The sequence below is a fragment of the Xenopus tropicalis genome, chromosome 10 (genome assembly GCF_000004195.4).
Source record: "Xenopus tropicalis strain Nigerian chromosome 10, UCB_Xtro_10.0, whole genome shotgun sequence".
Lineage (NCBI taxonomy): Eukaryota > Metazoa > Chordata > Amphibia > Anura > Pipidae > Xenopus > Xenopus tropicalis.
This window is the reverse complement of record NC_030686.2, coordinates 40,324,973-40,346,539: the sequence shown is the minus strand read 5'-3', so window position 1 is coordinate 40,346,539 and position 21,567 is coordinate 40,324,973. Positions and strand designations below refer to the sequence as shown.

General features: G+C 45.2%; 1 protein-coding gene across 2 annotated transcripts in view; it reads right to left on the bottom strand.

Annotated features, from left to right (window-relative positions):
- ppp1r16b (protein phosphatase 1 regulatory subunit 16B) overlaps positions 1-21,567 on the bottom strand; it is a 33,223-nt gene that overhangs the window by 6,726 nt on the left and 4,930 nt on the right. Inside the window, exons 1-5 of one of the 2 annotated variants that reach the window (XM_012971552.3) lie at positions 16,454-16,579; positions 7,813-8,138; positions 2,439-2,509; positions 1,815-1,960; positions 210-313 (exon numbers count right to left, since the gene is read on the bottom strand). In XM_012971552.3, coding sequence (XP_012827006.2) covers positions 210-313; positions 1,815-1,960; positions 2,439-2,509; positions 7,813-8,056 — 565 coding nt within the window. In that variant the 5' untranslated portion in view covers positions 8,057-8,138; positions 16,454-16,579. 2 annotated transcript variants of the gene reach the window in all.

Genomic DNA, 21,567 nt, shown 5'->3' with positions numbered 1-21,567 from the left:
TTTAAAGATCTGCTCATTTGGCAACCTCACTGTGTGCTGATACACGATCTTCAACCAAACAGAGACTACAACTGGTTCTAGTTTTAGTTCTGCAGGAGCCCTAGAAAGTGCATGTTTCCCCCCCAAGAGCCAAGGGCTTATGAGAGGATGCTGGGAGCTGTAGTGCTATTTAATGTGAGTATCTCAAGCCTTGCCCGGCTGGCTCTCACCTCTGTATGTCAGGCAGCTTTCGATGACATCCAGCGTGGCTTCATCCTCGCACAGATCATACGCCATATTCCCATCAGCGTTCACCGCAAGTAAGTCAGCGCCACTAAAATAATAATCAGTGGAGGGTACTGAGTGTATATGCATTGAACAGCTATTCTGTGTGATCATGTGCAGTAAGTGTGCAATATTAATATCATTAATCATAATGCACTAATTATCCTCTGTATGCTCCCTAACCACTGGAAATTAAGCTTCAGCCCTTCTTTAAAGTGTGCATTATTTCCCCTTTCCAAAATACCTTTCCCATTAAAGGAACAGTAACACCAAAAAATGAAAGTGTATAAAAATAATTAATATATTATATACTATTGCTCTGCACTGATAAAAGTTGTGTGTTTTCTTCATAAACACTACTGCAGTTTATATAAATACCCTGCTGTGTAGCCATGGGGGCAGCCATTTAAATTGAAAAAAGGAGAAAAGGCACAGGTTACATAGCAGATAACAGATAAGTAGCAGATTCCCATTGTATTCTACACAGTTTATCTGGTATCTTCTTATGTAACCTGTGCCTTTTCTCCTTTTTTCAATTTAAATGGCTGCCCCCGTGGCTACACAGCAGCTATTTCTATTAACTATAGTAGTGTTCCTGAAGCAAACACACAACTTTTACCAGTGCAGGGCAACAGTACATTATATTTTAATTATTTTAAAACATTTTTATTTTTTAGTGTTACTGTTCCTTTAAAGAGATCACTAGGAGTAATCCCTGCAGTCTGGGATTTCCTATCCCCCTGTTATTGCCTTGTCCTGCCATGCTACTAGTGCTGTTGATCTGTATATTCCTGGCTATTTCATGCAATATAATTGGGGTGCCAAGTTTGTAGCCTTTTAGATACTACTTATAGTCTACTGACAGCTTGCTGGGCACTACTTTAGTCTTATAACAAGTTACTGTACCAGCATTGCTTTGATGGAGTTTTGTCTATAATGCCTCTATACAGGCTGAGACTGGCAATCTGAGGGGCTGCTGTAAAATGCTATAGACAGTCACTATTTAGTGGGATGGTGGGGGCTGTTCAGGGTCAGACTGGGGGGCACCTACACCCCCTCAGGGGGCCCCAACTCACCCACCGCCAGTCCCACCCCACCCCTGCGTGCCTACCTTGTACTTTGCCACAATCTGGGGAGGGCGGGCAGAGGGAGTAGCAGCAGAGGGGGTTGGTCAGGGTCAGTGGGGCTCATAAGGTCTGGGGCCCTCTGTTTTTTTTTCCCCAATGTCCCACCAGTCCAGTCCAACCCTTGTGCTGTTTGGGCCTCTGCGTACATGAAGGGCCTATCTTGAATCCCAGTCCAGGCCTGCCTCTATAATGGTGCTTGATGGCAGAGCATGCTGGCAACACTGATGGCTGCCTATTCCCACAGTGGAGCATATTGTGGGACTGTATAGTGGGAAAGGGGGTAAATGGGCTCAAATAGCCATATCTTTGGAGTTGACTTCTGCACTAGATGGGAATAAGTTAAATGCACCCGTAAGTAAGACTGCCCGTGGGTCACTGAGAATAAACACACCGCAGGCTAAACCAATACAGAGTATCACTTACTGCTGAATCAGGATGCGCACCAGGTTAGTGTGCCCACAGGTGGCAGCGGCATGGAGAGGGGTCCACAGCTCATTGTCGGTCACATTGACATTTGCACAATGCGATAGGAGCAGCTTCAGCAGATCCTCATAGTTATCTATGCAGCACTGTGGGGGGAAAGGGGGAGAGTGAATGACAGGTTATTGCCAGGGGGAGAGGGAAGGCTATGTGATGGGGAGGTTGTGTTACACTAAACCATGTTATTAGCAAAGTACTACAAACAGCCAGATGCAGTGTGTGTCATCAGCAACAGACAGCAGGGGAGAGGTGCGACATTATATAAGGAAAAATGTGTCATTCTATTCAGTGCCCCCACGTAGGTTGTATAATCCCGTACCCACTTCAGGGGCCAGCGCCCAGCTGAATCTTCCCTGTCTGATTGGGGGGGGGTGCAAGGCCAGACTGCCAGTTTGTAGCACTTAGAGCCTTTGTTCATACAGAGAGCAACGTGGGAGAGGAGGAATGTGCCATTTCTTGCTGTCTGCCCACAGCATGGAGCTCAAACACACTCATGTAACCTTCCCCCGGGAAAGGGGATAACAGGGCACCCTGTACACACAGTAAACACGGAGGCTGCGTCTGTACCTGGTGCAGGGCGGTCAGTCCATCTTCATTACTGAGGTCGGGGTCCACGTTGTTTTTAAGGAGAGAGAGAACTGGAGGGAGGCAAAGGGAGAAATCTTTATTGCCGTGCCATCTATTTATCCCTTACTGCAAAACCAGCCCTTTAATAGGCAACAATTAATAACCTCATTAAAGGGGAAATATAGCCCATTACATAGACTATTTCTCTATAAATGTTCAATGGCAATAACAGGTTCAATAACAATAACAGGTTATTATACACTTGGACCCTTATTTATTTCACACTGGTTGCCCTGACGAGTATATATTTAATCTCAGCCATAGACTCCTATTAAAGTGTGCTCCCTGGTGGATACGGGTGGAAAGATCTTTGCTATACAGTGCCTAATATATGGAAATACCCTGGTATAATGATCCCAGTATTGGCTGCTTCTTTTCTTCAGTAAACTGGCAGCCAATTATTTCATCAATGGGGCCACTTCTCTGATTGATATCCGATTGGGGCTCATGTAGAATAAAATCACAGGCCCATTTTTCCCTTACTTAAAGTGTTAAGGTCTTAAATGCTCATTTTCCCCACAAAAAACCATAATGCTAAATGGAATCACATGCTGGGAATGTGAATATCATGATTCCCCTATCGGAGGTGCAATGATTTTACTGTGGGACCCAGAGACGCGCAGGCTCAGCCCCCACTCCTCCCCAGCCCGGATCTGGTGCTCAGCTCTTACCCAAACTCGCCAGCTCCGGTTCTACACAAACAGAATAACAAGCTCTGCCAAGGTTTATTGGTACAGAAATAGCTAGGTGTCCTTGTGGCTTAGTAACCCCTTTCCTGCTGCTGGGGATAGTGGCCCGGCACTCCTGTCCATCCCGATCACTTACTCCTTAGGGCTCTGTACCCTGTTTGGTATTTGCACCTTTCCGAGTTTATCAGGGCAACGCTGGGCCCTTTAACTTGAAACCCAATGGCAGCTGTTTGGTGATCCCAGGTGTGTTAGCAAATAAAATGTTAATAAAACACTTGCTGACTCCCATTAATCTGTCACCACTGGAGCACAAGGTTTTTGAAGTGTACAGCCGGGAGGTGGAGGGGTTAAACCAATTGAGATTTTCATTTACCTTTCACATAGAAAAGTGCACTTACCACCAAGTCTTCATCATCAAGACCATCAAGATATCTTTCCCTGCCCCAGGAGAGCTTACAATCTACGGACCCTATTACATTCAGTCAGTTTTATCAGGAGTAAAGAGTGTGGGAGAAAATCCACCCAAGCACAGGGAAAACATACAGATTCTGAAGATAGTGCCCTAGCTGGATTCAAACCCAGTATACCCAGGAGTAAAGTACAGAGTGGTCCTGATAATGCAGGGACTCAAAATCGCCACCTGCTACTGCTGAACTACAGCTCTTAACTGGAAGAACATATGTCATGATTACCTGTTGTGCCTAGGGATGCCTCTGAATCTGGCCTGGACTGGGAGTCAATATAGGCCCTGGCATTCCAAGTACCCAGAGGCCCAAACAGCCCCCCCAGCCCAATAAATAGTGACTGCCTATGGCATCTTACAGCAGCCCCTCTGGCATTTGCCTGAACCCACAGATTGCCAGTCTGGGCCTGGGTCCTGGCATGCCAAGTACCCAGAGGCCCAAACAGCCCCCCAGCCCAATAAATAGTGAGTGTCTATGGCATCTTACAGCAGCCCCTCTGGCATTTGCCTGAACCCACAAATTGCCAGTCTGGGCCTGGGTCCTGGCATTCCAAGTACCCAGAGGCCCAAACAGCACCCCCAGCCCAATAAATAGTGAGTGACTATGGCATCTTACAGCAGCCTTTCTGGCATTTGCCTGAACCCACAGATTGCCAGTCTGGGCCTGGGTCCTGGCATTCCAAGTACCCAGAGGCACAAACAGCCCCCCCAGCCCAATAAATAGTGAGTGTCTATGGCATCTTACAGCAGCCTTTCTGGCATTTGCCACAGTACACAGTTTGTCAGTCTGGGCCTGCTCTGAATCCAGGGTTTGGTTCTAGGTTTAGGAGAATCTCATGACTTTTTGGAGGATTTGGTTTCATCTGAACCAAAGTGAACCCTTAAGCTGGCCATACATGGTAAGTAAGATGTGCTTGTTTGGCGAGGTAGCCAAGCGGGCGGATCTTCTCCTGATATCCCCACCTATCGAATTAGAACGGCGGGTACAGGTGCCTTTGGTTTGTGGACCACATCAACGACCTGATGTGGTCCCCGATCCGAGGGAAAAATCAAACCTGCCTGATGGAGATCTGGGCGATTTCAGGCCAGATGTTGGACAGGCCCATAGTTCGTGCCCATACACGGGCAGATTCGGTTGGCAGCTAGAACCAGCCCGTGTATGGGCACCTTTAGGCTAATGGTACGTGGGGCATTTTGACTAGCTCTGCCCTCCACCAGAGGACAGCCTCCTAGCCGACTGTTACCGCTCCTAATTGGAAGCCCATTGGCTGACATGAAAGAAGTTACATGGGGACCTCCGTGCCAAAAACCCTCAGACATTCAAGCACCTTTTGAAACTATAAATCAATGACTGGCACAGTAGTAAACAATACCAAAATATAAGGATTAAGGTTAGGTGCAAAAAAAACCCAAAACCCTATATAAAGTGCATTACATACTTTATATTTCCCACCTTGATTATAAATCACTTTTTATATCCTTCCTGATAATATATTGCCAATATTATATCGCTCTTTATGCCTCCTTCCCTGATATTACATTGCTATTCATTTTTACTGCTTGTTATATCTTTCCCAGATAGTATACTCTATCCACATTTCTAGTTCATTATTATTTGCTAATAATATTATATTGCAGTTTATATTCCTCCCCTAACATTATTCTAACTGCTCTTTATAGTCCACTCTTGGCATTATTACACCTTATATTGCTCTTTATATTGATCAATTTGATATTTCCTTGTATACTGACTGGGTTGACTTTGGCACGGTTGCCAAACAAGTGGATCTTTTTCCAATATTCCCACCTAAGATGGACAATATCAGGCTAATCCAATAATTTGGTCTCTCTTATGTTATATTGCTTATGCCCCACCCTCCCCATATATAATATTGCTCTTTATATCGCTCCTCTTCCATTCCTCTCACTGCCACTAGATAGCTCTGTATGGTTAATTGTTTTCCTGGAATTTTTTTTTTTTTTACCGAATCAATTTATGTTGTATCACTTTCCATGTACAGTAACTATGGCAACATGTTCTTATTTTGCTCTGCACTGCATTATAAAGCTATAACAAGCTATTATATGATTACAGTATTATTGAAGGGAAAGTAAACACATTGATAGGTAAAAATCTTTCATTAAGTCATTTTCAACCTGTTAATACACAGTAAAGTGTGAAAGCTTGGAGGCAGATTTACTAACACTACTAAACGTTTTCCCATGCAAACAGAAACAAAAAATATTCTTTCCCTGATCTAGATTTTCCGACCACTATAGGAACAGGTGAGAAACATTTTCAGCAATTATTTTGGATGACGTTTTGATACCAGATAATAAGGATTATTTAAGAACACTATGCAGCGTGCAGAGTCCAATTTGCACATGCAAATGCTTTTTACCCAGAATTCCATTTGTATGATGTACTAGGCTTAACGCAGAGAACATCACAGGTTCAGTGCCAGTGAGGTTGAAAGACGCCTGTCCTCAATGGGTTCATATCAGATAGAGTAAGTGCACTTAGACCACAAATGTGCCTGAAGTGTTACTCTCAGCGGAATTACTCTGATTTTATCTCACTCGGCCTGCTATTATCCTGCTCTATGTACTTATATCTCTGCCTCTTGGTAAGTGATTATCTGCTATATTTCTCTTAATGTAATGATATCTCTTGTATTTGTCAAGGCAGGTTGATTTTCATATTATCCAACCAGCCAGCAAGCCAGGCGGACAGATTATTCTAAATAAACCCATGGATATACTATAGAAGTATGACCTGATCGATTACTGCCTGATATAGGATAGGGGTCAGCGGCCAATCAGGTTTAATGCAATCAACTATTGCTGCTACTGGGCACCATTTTGCTGACCTCCTACCCAAAGTACCACTGACCATCCACAATGGTTGCAAGCAACCAAAATGGACACAAGGGTTGAAATTAGGCTGCCTGGGTGTTGCACGTTCTGGATATTATTAAAGTACAATTGAAACAGGGCCCATTTTAGTAGTGCTATGGCCAACAGCATAACAGACTTATTATTTATATAAAGTAGGACATATTTTGCTCTTGGCAAAGGCTGTCAGTGTGTGCTGGTAGTTGCATTTCATCATCAATGAAGAGCCACAAGTCTAGCGACATTGTTACTGGCGCCATGTTGAGCAACAGTTGCCATTTCAGCTGCTGCTATCTGGCCCAGGGCAGTTGTCCATAAATGGATAACCCAAGCCAGCTCTGAATGAAGCCCAAATAAACATGGGAAGCAGCACAAGTTGTACTTGCCCTATAAGGCTTACTGCTCGTATGTAGCAACTGTAAACAATAAGCACATAGCCCGCCAACTGTAGTTGACTCTTTACCTCTCACAGGGCAACTTTGAACGTTAAAATGAGTCAACAGGAGATCCCCATCTTCGAACTTGCAAAACCATCTTTTGAGTGTCGGTGGCACTGCGCATGCTCAGTGTGTTCTTGGCTGATGTTGTTAAACTTAGTAGTTGTGACTTTTATGTTATATATGCAATTTATTGTGAGTGGGTCCCTTAGACGGGGTAAGTAACAGCAGCCCAGGGCATGAAGATGGGGAGCCACTGGGGGCATCTTCAGAGAAACAGATCTGTTTTTGCCTTGGGCCAGACTTTCTAGCCTACCTCTTTGTTAAATGTAAGTTCCCTATGTAAATCACAAGAAAAGTTAAACTTACTGGGCTGAGCTAATCCGTTAGGTACCCACAATTCAAGCCAGGTGAGTTTCCTTGTCCTTAAAAATAGCATTCCAGCCTCAGAACAACAAAAACAATTGGTGCAACTCATTAGGAAGAGTGTCATATTATTGTGTTGATTCTGTGCATCTACTTTAAAAGAAGGTCACATCCTGTGGGTATTTCGCTATGCAAAGCACGTGGAAAATACCATAGCGTTTGATCTGCTGTATACCTCCATTCCTTCCTGCCGTCCTATCTGCGCTTCCTGTGCTAACTCTTTTCACCGCTATGTTATAACTGTTCCGTACTGACCAGAAATCTATTTTGTATAGTATCCTCTACTAACCCCAGTACACAAACATACATTTTGATATTTCAATGACAAGGCAAAACATCTAAAATCTTTCCCTCACCCACTTATATATACTTATTATATACTTATAGCAAACTTAGATGAATACCTTCTTCAGGATCGTTCCTCAGACAGGCCTCATGGAGGGTGACCCGAGGCGGGAAGGACACTCTCTTGCTCCTGATAGTTGGGGTTTTCCTGTTGACCTTCTGCTGTCTTCTCCTCCGGTTCTCTTCTTCCTTCTCTCTCTGCGTCCATCTTTTCAGCTGCTGCTCCCTGCGTTTCTTGGCAGCTCGGAGGCGCTCTAGAGTGGAGGCTTTCTCTAGAAGCTGAAGTTCTGTAAACAGGTCCATGGGCTTGGAGTCTAATCACTGTCAGGGCTGCAGACACGAGTCTCTTTCATTGGCAAGCGGACACCTGTTCATCTTTCAAGCCCTGTCAGGTGAAGTATGAACTAGTATTATAAAGCATGGCAAGCATAACATACACACACATACAACTTCTAGAATGTGGACTGTCTACTTGAAGACTTAAGGAAATAACAAGGCCACACGTTGTATCTAAGAGGTGAATCGGGCAATAGAAAATGGATAACCTGTAGACAAGGAAATGTTCAAACCTTTAAAGTTCCTCATGTTCAAACAGAACATTACATATTTTACTATGTAGAGAGACAATGGTATTCTAAAACAATCTTGTACCAGTCTGTCACCTACCTTGCCCTACACAGGCATTCCTTCTCTTGCCAACACATTGGGAGAAGATGGTGAGATTAGTGGACCAAGCACTTTTTTTTTTCTTTACCCTTTTTACCCTGTCTATGTTCCGCCGTCTTTTAACTTACTTTGAGGCAGCAAACACTACTCTCTATGGAGTTAATGTTGGAGGAAAGTGAAGATCTATCCCCAGCCCTTTGCATTAGGGCAGTGGTTTCAAAACCAGGGGGTCTAAAGCAGTGGCAAAGGGGCCCAGCTTGAAGAATAATTTTTTGGGGGAGTAGTTGGTGAGAATGCTTATTTGTCCTTCTAGATCAGGGATCCCCACCTTTTTTACTTGTGAACCACACTGAGATGTAAAAAGTGTTGGGTAGCCAAACAACAATGAAAAAAGATGCTAAATAAGGACTATGATTGGCTATTTTGTAGCCCCATTTGCTTTCTATTCTTCCAACATAAAAAGGGGCACCTACTTTGAGGCCACAGGGAGCAATATCAAAGGGGGCAGTGAGAAACATTTTGCTCATAGGCCACTGGTTGGAGATCATTGATCATTCTAGATACACCAGAAAGCACAGCATCAAGGTCAGTTAGAATGAGATTTAGGCAAACAACTTTGTTGTTGTGGAATTATAGCTAAATGATTGCTACGCCATCTATAAGCATGTTATTGGGGTCCTGGCCAAAGGTTGGACCTCTTAAACAAGAAGTGTCCAACAACCACTGCTCTAGGGTCTACATATAGATACAGTAACATCCGAAATAGGTTGATGCTGATTTTACCTCTTGCTACTATGAGAGGCCAGAGCTGCTGTTAACACAGTGCCAATATGAGTAAAGATGCAAGAATGGAAAGTGCAGGATAGCTGGGCAAGGTGGCCACACTATACAAAGATTGTGAGAGCAAGATAAGATGGAGACAGCAAACATCTGAGTTTCAACCAACCTTAAGCTCTTTTTGCTATTGTCAAATGAACAACTATAGGGCTATATCAGTGATCCCCAACCAGTGGCTAGGGGGCAACATGTTGCTCCCCAACCCCTTGGATGTTGCTCTCAGTGCCCCCAAACCAGGGAGTTATTTTTGAATTCCTGACTTGGGGGCAAGTTTTGGTTGAATAAAAACAAGATTTCCTACCAAATAAAGCCCCTGTAAGCGGTTAGTGTGCATAGAGGCCCCTAATAGCCAATCACAGCCCTTATTTGGCTCCTCCATGAACTTTTACGGTGCTTGTGTTGCTCTCCAAGTCTTTTTACATTTGACTGTGGCTCACAAGTAAGAAAGGCTGGGGACCCCTGGGCTATATGTTACAGTATGTTACAGAGGCCAATAAAAGCTGCTGACCAGGTCCATCCAGACCATGCTGGCTTGAGTATGGGGCCCACTGGTGGAACTGCTTGTCGGATACAGTATCTGCCTGAAAATCATCCAAATATCCGGCAGGTTTGATTATCCCTTTGGATAAGGTGTGAATCGGTGCCATGTGTATAAACCTGTTTTGCCCCTGGCCCCCCTCACTACTAAAGATGACTCTGCGGTGGCCTGCACACAATGATACACTTCACACTGTTGGCTATGTAACAAAGAATAGACTTAATGACAGTTTCTCTCTCTGGTACTATCGGCGCTGACAGCTTAGGGGCACATCCGGTGTGGTGACTTATGTAGAACTAAAACAGACCAAAAGCAGGAAAGAAAATTCAGACGGGGCAGAAATGTGACTTCCTGCAGTGACAAAAGCCTTCTCCGCAAACTCCCTATGGGCGGCTCGCTCGCAATACAGCATCTTCAGATGAAAGCAAAGTCTGTGGATGACTGTGTGAGAGTGGGAGTGTGTGGGGGTGTGCGGCGGAGGAGGAGATGTATTTTGCCGAGAGAGAGGGATGAGGGTGAGTGTGACGTGCAGTGACACAGCTGTGCACAAGGAGCCCAAGCCAGATCAACAGATGAAACAGTGGGTAATGAGGGGGTTACAATACAGATTGCACATACACGTGGGAAGAGACCTCTGTGACAAAGCGAGCCGTGCTTACGATATAGCGAAACAGCTGAGCCCCTTTTCTTGTCCGCCGCCTGAACTGCCCAAAATGCACGCTTGCCGGCCAAAATCCACTGGCGCTCGCTTCTATGGCTTGCATCAAGTCCGGTGACGTGTGTCCCTACGCAAGTGCCGGCACAGCAAACACTATGGGTGCCATAAGCATTTTAAGATTGATCCTCGTTTGTTATATGGTTTTGAATGATTTATCATTTTATTTTAGCTGCCGTTATTTGAACCCCCATCTCCCCTGCTCCTTTCGCCGCCTATTTGCCTCTCTAAGAGGGCGACGGAAATAAAAATGAAACAGGGGACAGATTATACTGCCTGAAATGTAATCGCTGTAAAACTGCAAGGAATTCCCAGCTCTGAAGGAGATTAATAACCGAGCCCCTCACCTCCTGCTGCGTCCGCATAACCAAGAACAGAACACCTTCATCCGCTGGCCAAAGTAGGGGCTACGCAGAAGTATCCCACAAGTCATGTGCGGCCAACAGGTTTCTCCGGCCTGTGGTTATGTTATACTAAGCTAACGCAGAATTAGCCCACTACATGGTAAAAACTGGCCAGTTACCCTCCTTTTAGACAGGCAACAGAAAATATAGTCTATAAAAATGGAGGAACTGCCCCAACACCCATTTAATATTGGCCACCTATCAGCTACTTTGTAAGCATGGCTTTAGATGGCCTAGCTTATTACTAATGAACCATGCATTTTAATTTCCTAGGGGTCAGTAATAAAGGCACAGGGGCAACAAGCAAGCAGTGCTAGTGGTACATGCCTACAGTTAGTTAGCCATGCTGACACACAGGTGATTCACAGATCTATTAATATATGGGAAATTAAGAGTTTTGTATGTTATGGCTTCTAATGAGGACTCCGTGTGAGCTGTTCCCATCTTTCTTGTGCCTGCTGGCCTACTCTAACATCCCCTTTCTGCTACAACCCAGAACAGTAAACTAGTACAGGCTCGGTAAGGACGGTTCAGTCTATATAAATTAAATTATTCATAGTTTAGCAAGAGCCAGATCTAGCCAGGGAGCTCTGTTGCATAGATCTGAGACCTCTGCAGTGTGAAACAGCTTATGCAGCACAATCCCTCAGCTAGACTGGCAAGGCAGATCACTAAAGTACATACAGCGTGGAAGGAACAATGCGGATACAAAAATATATAACATTAGGCATTTCTATGTATACAAATCATTTTTTTTTTTTTAATTCAAAACTATAAAAGGGAAAGCTGCTATCTGGAGCTAATATATTTTAACTTGGATCTGGCAACCGCCGATCAAAAGCAGAAAAGCCTTTGAATGCCCATTCCTAAAAATGAAAGAGCGTGCTGGGAAATATGATCACTGACACTTTGCCTGGTTGGTCGCTATGGTCAGAAGTAGGGGAGATAAGACTTTATATTTATAGACAGGAAGGGGCATGATGATGAAAGTGTTACATTTAATGACCTATGAGATTGCCCAAAAATTGGACAGGGGGGTCATTTGGATAGAACTTGATGTAAATCCCTGACCTGTTGCACAGAATGTCATGTACATGAGGGAAACAGAGTAGGGACAGAATCAGTGGCCAGGGGGCAGTTGGGGGATAGTGAGAAAGTGGCAGGTATGGTTCCAAAGAATCATTGGTCAGGGGGTAGCTAGGGGATAGTGAGAAAGTGGTAGGTATGGTACCAAAGGATCCGTGGCAGGGGGTAGCCGGGGTATTGTGGGAAAATGGCAGGTATAGTATCAAAGGATATGTGGCAGGGGTAGCAATGGGATAGTGGGAAAATGGAAGGTAAGGTACCAAAGGGTCAGTGGCAGGGGTAGCTAGGGGATAGTGAAAAATGGCAGGTATGGTACCAAAGTATCAGTGGCACTGAGGTAGCTAGGGTATAGTGGGAAAGTGGCAGTTAAGGTACCAAAGGATATGTGGCAGGGGGGTAGCCAGGATGGGACAGTGGCAGGTATGGTACCAAAGGATCAGTGGCACTGAGGTAGCTAGGGTATAGTGGGAAAGTGGCAGTTAAGGTACCAAAGGATACGTGGCAGGGGGGTAGCCAGGGTGGGACAGTGGAAGGTATGGTACCAAAGGATCAGTGGCAGGTGTAGCTAGGGGATAGTGGGAAAGTGGCAGGTATGGTACCAAAGGATCAGTGGCAGGAGTAGCTAGGGGATAGTGGGAAATTGGCAGGTATGGTAACAAAGGATCAGTGGCAGGAAGTAGCTAGGGGATAGTGGGAAATTGGCAGGTATGGTAGCAAAGGATCAGTGGCAGGGAGTAGCTAGGGGATAGTGGGAAATTGGCAGGTATGGTACCAAAGGATCAGTGGCAGGGAGTAGCTAGGGGATAGTGGGAAATTGGCAGGTATGGTACCAAAGGATCAGTGGCAGGGAGTAGCTAGGGGATAGTGGGAAAGTGGCAGGTTTGGTACCAAAGTATCAGTGGCAGGGAGTAGCTAGGGGATAGTGGGAAAGTGGCAGGTTTGGTACCAAAGGATCAGTGGCAGGGAGTAGCTAGGGGATAGTGGGAAAGTGGCAGGTTTGGTACCAAAGTATCAGTGGCAGGGAGTAGCTAGGGGATAGTGGGAAAGTGGCAGGTTTGGTACCAAAGAATTTATCCAAGGGAGCAGCTAGGGCAGGGGTCCCCAACCACCGGGCCGGGGACCAGTGCCGTGCCCTGGGCTGTGCTAAACTGGGCCACTTCTAGGTCCCAACTACCTGTGATCCCAACTCCATGACAACTGCTATGCTAAGCCCAGGAAGCTTTTTACTGATCGCGAAAAGGACCAAAGTACTTAAAGCTCCATATTAAGCATCAGGGGATGTCACCACTTAGGTGGGAGTATGAAGATCGAGGGGGCTGGATGCATCTAGTTGCTGGGAAACAAGCTCAGGTCTATACACACCACCCCTGGTCCTGATCCCCTGAGCTAGGGGATAAGATGACAGGAGGCAGCTATACAACAGAGCAAAAATGGCAGGTGTGGTCCCAATGGATTAATGGTAGGGAGGCAACTACAACATAGAGTGACAGGTGTGATACTAAAGAATTAAAGGAAAGGTAAAAACTACAGCATGGTGAGAATATGGCAGATGATGCACCTTAGTATAGGGAGACCCTGAAACAGGTGTAGTACCTACGTATTAGCCAGAGTGATGGAAAAGAACCCAGGAATTAGTTACACAAAGATACATATTGTGTACTGACAGGACTGGAACTAAGTATGAGTGCGACATGGGTGCTGTTTTATAAGGAAAGGGAGGAAACAGTGGCACTGAGACAGATCAGGACTCAGTAATGGGAGAGAGTAAAGGTGGCCATACACGCACCGATATTATCGTACGAAACCTCGTTTCGTACGATAATCGGTGCGTGTATGGCATGTCAGCGAGCCGACCGATATCGCAGGAAGCTGCTGAAATCGGTCGGCTCGCCGATCGGCCAAGTTAGAAAATTTTGATCGGGCGCCATAGAAGGCGCCTGACCAAAATTCTCCCTTCAGAGCTGAATCGGCAGAAGGAGGTAGAAATCCTATTGTTTCTACCTCCTTACCTGCCGATTCAGCCCTGAATGGTGTGTGGCGGATCTTACGATGTTTCGTGCGACCGATGGTCGTACGAAACATCGTCGGATCGCCACGTGTATGGCCAGCTTAAGTTACAGCAGGGTGCTGCTACCATGAGGCGAGGTGAGAAATTTGCCTCAGGTGGCAAAGCCCCCGAAGTTACCAGGGGCGGCAAATAGCCCCTTGTCCCCCTCTGGCACTGTAAAGGTAAATGCAGGAGGGACCCAAGGGGGGAAGCATCAGAGGAGTTGCCTCAGGGGCAAGAAACGCCCAATGGGGATTCATTGGACAGTGACAGATCTAGATGGGGGGGCAACAAGTTACAGTTATAGAATGCTGAGCAGCTCCAAATTGGTGCAACAACAGTGTATGTGGAAGAGAGCAGAGTGCGATGTAAGGGAGTAATAAAGAGCAAAGATAAGTGTAAGGCAGTGATTTAATGATAAGTGTAAAGCTGGCCATACACATTAAGATTTTTCTCTCCCTGACGATCAATTTCAGTGCAATCCGACAAATCCTACAAATAATCAGGTTAGTGGGCACCAATTGTACATCTAGCAATTTTTCCCACGACATTGGTCAGAAAATTGATCAGGCAGGTTTGAAAGTTTTCGTCATTAACAATGAAATTTGCCCACTGTCCAACTATTCACAGGACCAATCAGGCAGTCCCACTAGCTTCAGCTAGACTATATTGCTTGAAATGATCATTTTCGTTGATGGACAAATCGTACTTTTTAACAACCGTTTCAGGATAAGCTTGGTCCTAGAATAACGAAAAGATCTTTTAAAACTCTTAACATGTATGGGTAGTTTAATAGGCCATAAGAGAGTGGAGAGAGGGGTATAAGGGACTAGATTAGGTGTAAGTGGAAGAGAGCAGACATAGGTGTAAGGTGGTGGGTTATAGGGCTGGGCGATATACCGTTTAATACCGAATACCAGTGTTTTTTGTTTTTTTTTTTTAAAACTATATTCATTTTTCAGATACCGCAATACCGGGGTGTCAGGGTACTCACCCGTGCGGCCCGTTGTCCGCGGGATGGTGCGCGTGCGTCAAAGCGCACGTACATGTCAAAGCGTGCACGTTCACGACGCGCTGACGGCGCCGGTTCTGCGCATGCGTGGGGGGTATTTAAAGCTATCAAACGCCTCCTCCTGTGCTATGTTGTCTGCGGCCTTGCCTGGGAAACTAAGCCTGCCTGATTTACCTTACGACTTTCTGTTGCCGATCCTTCGCTTGCCTGACTCTGATTTTCAATACTGCAGTAATTATTCTCTAATTTATTAGCAAATGGGGTTAACACCTAATCATGCATGGAAAAAAACAAAAATACCGTCAAATACCGTGACACTGATATAATTTTGAAAAATACCGTGATATAAATTTTTGGTCATACTGCCCAGCTCTAGTGGGTTATGAATAAGTGTGAATGGGAGAAAGGATTTAGGTACAGGTGTAAGGAAGAGCAGAGGCAGGTGTAGTAGGTGTGTTAGTGGGGGAGTTGGGATACCTGTAAAAGGATTAGCAATATGTATTAGGAATAGGTTTAAGTGGGAGAGGGGGAGATAGAAAGTTGCTGGGTTAGAAATAGGTGTTAGTGGGAGAGAGAAAAGAGCCATGTTAGTTGGTGGGCTAAGAATAGTGGGCAGATAGAGAGGTGCGTAAGGCAGTTGGTTGGTAACAGGTATCAGTAGGAGAGAGCAGAGGAAGGTAGAAGCCAATGAGTTGGGTATAGCAGTGTGTAGGAAGAGCTAGGTGCAAAGCAGGGGGAAATTCACACAAACAGCGAAACTAGTGATATCACAGAATTTCCAATGGGTGATTGGCGGAAAAATAGTGGCAAGGTACAGGTACCTGTGTGAAACACACCAGAGTGGGAGCGCAGCCGTGACGCCATTGGCAGGTATTAGTGGGGGTGTCAGTAACAAGTTGTGTCAGGCTGTGTGCGTGCATCTGACAACACAAGTGCACAATACAGTCACACCTGGCTTCCCTTGTACACAGATATACCCAACAGTTGCTACTACAGTGGGACCAACCCCAATATAAAGCCATATATATATATATATATATATATATATATACACACATATAGGCCATATATATCTGCATATATGCACAAATGCACAATCACACAGACAGACTGACAGGCAGGCAGACACACACACACATATATATTATATATATATATATATACAGACGCACACACACATATATATATATATATATATATAGCTAATATACATCTGCACATACATATGCAGTTACAAGTAGCTGCTATCCCTTCCCCACACACACACAGACATTGCATTCAGCCCATACTGTACATAAAATACAAAGAACCCCGATAAAAAGACGCAGATTCCGTGCCCGGCAGCCATAAAGCCAGGCACAGAGAGAGGATGCAGTGCAGCCAGACGGGCAGTACCTGAGTGCGGATCGCTAGCCGACAGGCGGCAGCTGCAGGTGATGGGCCGGGGAGCCGCACGGCCGGGCAGTCAGTCAGTCAATGAGCAGCTTCCCAGCTCCGCAGGACTCACACGCAGGGGGCGGCTGCTGCAGGCTGAGAAGTGTGCGAGGGGCGGGGCCAGAGGCTGCGTTACTCCGCCCACCGCACCCTTTGCTCCCACACACGGGTTGTACAGCGCAGTGTATAGCGGATTCACGCATGCAATTCATTGCTGCAATACACGGTCACTACTCTGGGTAATGCCCGTTAGCGCACACACTGCCTTGTTACGGGAATACTGGGGGATGTACAGATATTGTACCTAGGTGTGCTGTCTTGAAATATGATTGTAAGAAAGGCCTGTTATCGAGCAGTTCATATATGGGCCAATTAAATGCTTCGACATTGGCCCCTCCAGACCAAGTGTGTAATGGGCACTCAGGAGACTTGTCTGCCCAACTGATGTCTGGATGATTCCCAGGCATGTATGAAAATCCCATTTGGCAGGGATTGCATTGGTGCATTGATCCAGTCCTCACCTAATGGTGTACACACATGGGCAATAAAACCTGCAGACTGAGGACAGTCAGTCGTTTATCGGCCAGTGTATGGGGCCCTCAGGCAGGCCTACCCAGGGTTGGACTGGGGAGTGCAGGGCCCACCGTGACTGCTGCCTCAGGGGCCCTGCAGGTGCCCAAGCTGGCCACGTCGCCTGCACCCCCTGACCCCTATCCCACAAAGCCCCCCCCCGACCCCCATCCCTAACTCCCCAGGGGCCCCCGCTTAACATCCTCCCTTGAACTCGCTAAGTTTAACGCGTCAGGAACACCGTCGGCCGGGGGAGCGCCGGAAAGGGTTGAGTCTAGACCACCAGGGGCCACCGGGTTTTTTCCCGGCGGCCCTGTCCGACCCTGGGCTTACCCGACTGATATGTGGGAAAAAACTGACCAGATGTTGATTGGGCAGGTTTAAAATCCCAATGGAAGATCAACAATTAGATCAAAACAATATCAGCAACCTCAGGGAAAGATCCTTGCCAAACGAGCAGATCTTTCAGTGTATGGCCACCTTTATGGATTTCTGTAGTCCCACAGTATGATCTAATTGTTCACCCCTAAGTATGCCCCAACTTTAGCATGTCATCATTTGGAAAGATAGCAGTACAGGTGTGGGACCTGTTGTCCAGAATGCTCGGGACCTGGGGTTTTCCGGATAAGGAATCTTTCCATAATTTGGATCTCCATAGCTTAAGTCTGCTAAAAATCATTTAAATATTTAATAAACCCCATAGGATTGTTTTGCCTCCAATAAGGATTAATTATATCTTAGTTGGGATCAAGTACAGGTACTGTTTTATTATTACAGAGAAAAGGGAATCATTTAACCATTAAATAAACCCAATAGGGCTGTTCTGCCCCAATAAGGGGTAATTATATCTTAGTTGGGATCAAGTACAGGTACTGTTTTATTATTACAGAGAAAAGGGAATCGTTTAACCATTAAATAAACCCAATAGGGCTGTTCTGCCCCCAATAAGGGGTAATTATATCTTAGTTGGGATCAAGTACAGGTCCTGTTTTATTATTACAGAGAAAAGGGAATCATTTAACCATGAAATAAACCCAATAGGGCTGTTCTGCCCCAATAAGGGGTAATTATATCTTAGTTGGGATCAAGTACAGGTACTGTTTTATTACTACAGAGAAAAAGAAAATGATTTTTATAAATTAGAATTATTTGCTTATAATGGAGTCTATGGGAGATGGCCTTTCCGTAATTTGAAACTTTCTGGATAACAGGTTTCAGGACAAGGGATCCCATACCGGTACCATCATTTTATTTAAAGATATTGTCCTACCAACTAGATTAAAGCTGGCCATACTAAGGCAGATTTAGCTGCCAGTTCAACCTGAGTAGGCAGCTTATATGCCCATGTATGGGCCCCCCCAACTGCCACCCTGCCATAAATTGCCCAGATATCTACCATGCAGGTTGTAAAATCCCTTCAGACAAGGACCGCATCAGTGCATTGATATAGTCCTCTCCGAGGGAGTGAATGGATCAGCCCAAATGGGTCCAGGGTTGAACTGGGGCAGTGGGACACTAGGAAAAAACCCAATGGGCCCCATTGACCCATACCCGATCCCTACCTGTATGTACTTTCACCCCCCTGCTAACATTTTCAGACCTGCCTGATTGGAGAAATGACTAATATCAATGTAAACTCCATCACCACCCCTCCCCAAGGACAGTTCTTGGTATTTCTCAGCATGATGGGGGAAAGGTTAAATAAAAAACGATGGGGGGGGAGGAGTTGTAGTCTCCTATATAGAAAATATGCCCCCAGGCATGAATGTATCTCAACACACAGATTATTGTACCAAACCCCATATCCAACGATAGTATCCTTATGTATAAAAAAACCTTTACTATTAGCTTACTGTTTAAGGTAAAGCACACTTCTTTGGTCAGCGCACAGGGCTATATTTATCAAGCTGTGCACAAAAACAGCGTTAGAATTCGGTTGCACTGCCAGTTTAACAGTACAGTACATTGTGGGTAATTATGCATATTTAAAAATCTGTGTAATTATTCTATGCAAATGCGCAGCTGAATGTAATATTCTGGCCTAAAAATAGATATTTGCTTGAAAGAAGCCATATAAAAGCCAGCGCTGGGGGCTGCCCCTTTTAGACACATCATTTACCCCACTGTTTCATTCTTTCCTGCATTAATTTGTCTCGTTGAGCCCAACACCCTGATAAACTCTGTGTTCTGGATTCTTTCTCACTCACACATACAAACATTCACTGCTCACCCTAAAGGTGGCCATACACTGGAAGATTTACTTGCCAAACGAGCGGATCTTCTCCTGATATGCCCACACAAAGGTTTAGCCGTAGGGCCAACCGATCAAATTACGACAGCCGGCATAATCACTGTCAGATCAGGGCGAGTCCATATGGTCCACAATCCGACGGAGAATCATCTAAATTGGCCAGATCTTGGTCGGGTAGGCCTGTCGGGGGTGCCCATAAATGGGCAGATAAGTTGCTGAATCGGTCTAAATGACCCGAATCGACAGCTAAAATCTGCCCATTTATGGCCACCTTTAGGCTAGCGTCACATTGGCAGAGAAAATGCTATTACTGCCTAAATCTGCCCTCTGGCATAGCTACCGTGGGGGCAGGGGGTGCAACTACAGTGCTTGGCCCAAAACTAAATTTGCTGTGGGGCCCATTAACATCTAGATATGCCACTGCTTGGGCACCCAGTTAATTCATTATATGGAACTAGGACAAACTAGGATAATCTATCACAGAACTACAACTCTCAGCCAAAGGTGGATAAACAAACTTTAGTTTTCCCCATTCTATAATTTACTGCACTTGTATATCCAGTTCTGATGGTTTCCTGTATCTGTGCTAAGCCTATCATTAATATTTTAAGAAATGACACTCTATTAAATTCATCTAATTAAAAATGTACTCTATACAGCTGCTAGTCCTGTTCATATCTTTTAATAAGCTCTGTCAGTTGAGCTTTGATTTCTCTTTGAGTTCCCTTCCGGGTTCCAATAACAGATATATTCCCAAATGGACACGATGCATGAAGCTGTTATATATTTGAGAGCAGTGCTGGGCCCAGTTTAAGCAGTACCCAAGGCGCACCTCCGCCACAGTGAAATGATGAGAGGTGGGGGTGGTTGCTGAAGAGTGGGGGCCCATGCAGAGACATGCACAGTGGAGTAACTAGTTAGTGCCGGGCCCCCCCAGTAGCATGTGTGCCAGTCGGGTAGAAGAGGAGGCAGTTGGCCAGTGTGTCTAGGGCAGCTATATTCCCAGCAGCTACTCCCAAGAAGGTAGCCAGAGTTCCATACTCACTCATATCTTCCCATATGGCCAATCCTGGCTCTATTTACGTGTGGCATTGCCATCTCATCTCTAACCACTACAGGCATTGCAAGGATTCCCACCAGCCTGCATGGCTGTCCCAACAGTTGCCCTTCACAAGTCAATTAGGGTCTGGCTGACCTGACAAAGACGCATGATACCTATCATGGAATCAGGAACTCTAAATAATCACCAAGCATAAACTATTTATTGGCTATATATATATGTATGTATGTATTCAGGCCAAGGCAAACAGGCTTCATAGTTAATATGTTCAGTACGGAGTACACACATCCATCATTGATGATTATTGGCACACAGCAAAGATCACAGTCACAAAGGTATTAATAACTCATTACAGGCTGGCTTGCAGTATTTAGCAGACTGACAGCACGCTTGCATTCCTTTAGCGCATTAAGAATTTTATAGGCCACCACCAGTGGTCAAGGTCCAAATCAAAAAGAGCCACCGCCGAAAACTGTAATCCATAACTGGTAATTCATCAGTGTCTGAGTTATTTTCCTTTCAAACAACCTATAGGCAAGCGAGAAAATCTGAAGCTATAAGCTTTGCAGCATATTTATCCTTCATTTTGGCAGTCTGAGGCCTTCAGTTGAGCTGAGCAAACCATAGGATCACCCTTGACTCAAGTTATGTGCATTAAGACAAGTTCCGCAGCTTCTCTGTGCTCTTTACACACTTATCTCTGCCTTTGTTGGCGTTTTGTGCCCATTCAGTGTTTGTAATTGAATTGCCTGCATTTAATTGACAGGGAAGAGAATACCCTTAGGAGCATTTATGATACTGAGAATTTATTGGGCCAGATCCCAAACGCTTCAGGCAAACATACAATTGGCCTAGAGTGGTGCACTTCAGAAGGCAATGTATGCACTGTTTATAGTGTTTATCTTCCATTTAGCTCACATTAAATAGAAGGTAAAGGGTATGGCTTATTGTGTTCCAACCCTATGCTGATACATATCTCATTCTGAAACCAAGGGTATTCATATGAAGTTGCAGCTTCTTTTGCTGTTGCAACAGCCTCTACTCTCTTGGGAAGCCATTAGTTGAAACATTGGTGGTGGGATTTGCTTCTACTCAGCTTCAAAGAAAAAAATAGACACGACTCTATAAAGCTTGGTATAGATTGCCCCTGCCTTGGACATGAGTCCACCCAGAGCCTCCTACTCCTCCCCACAA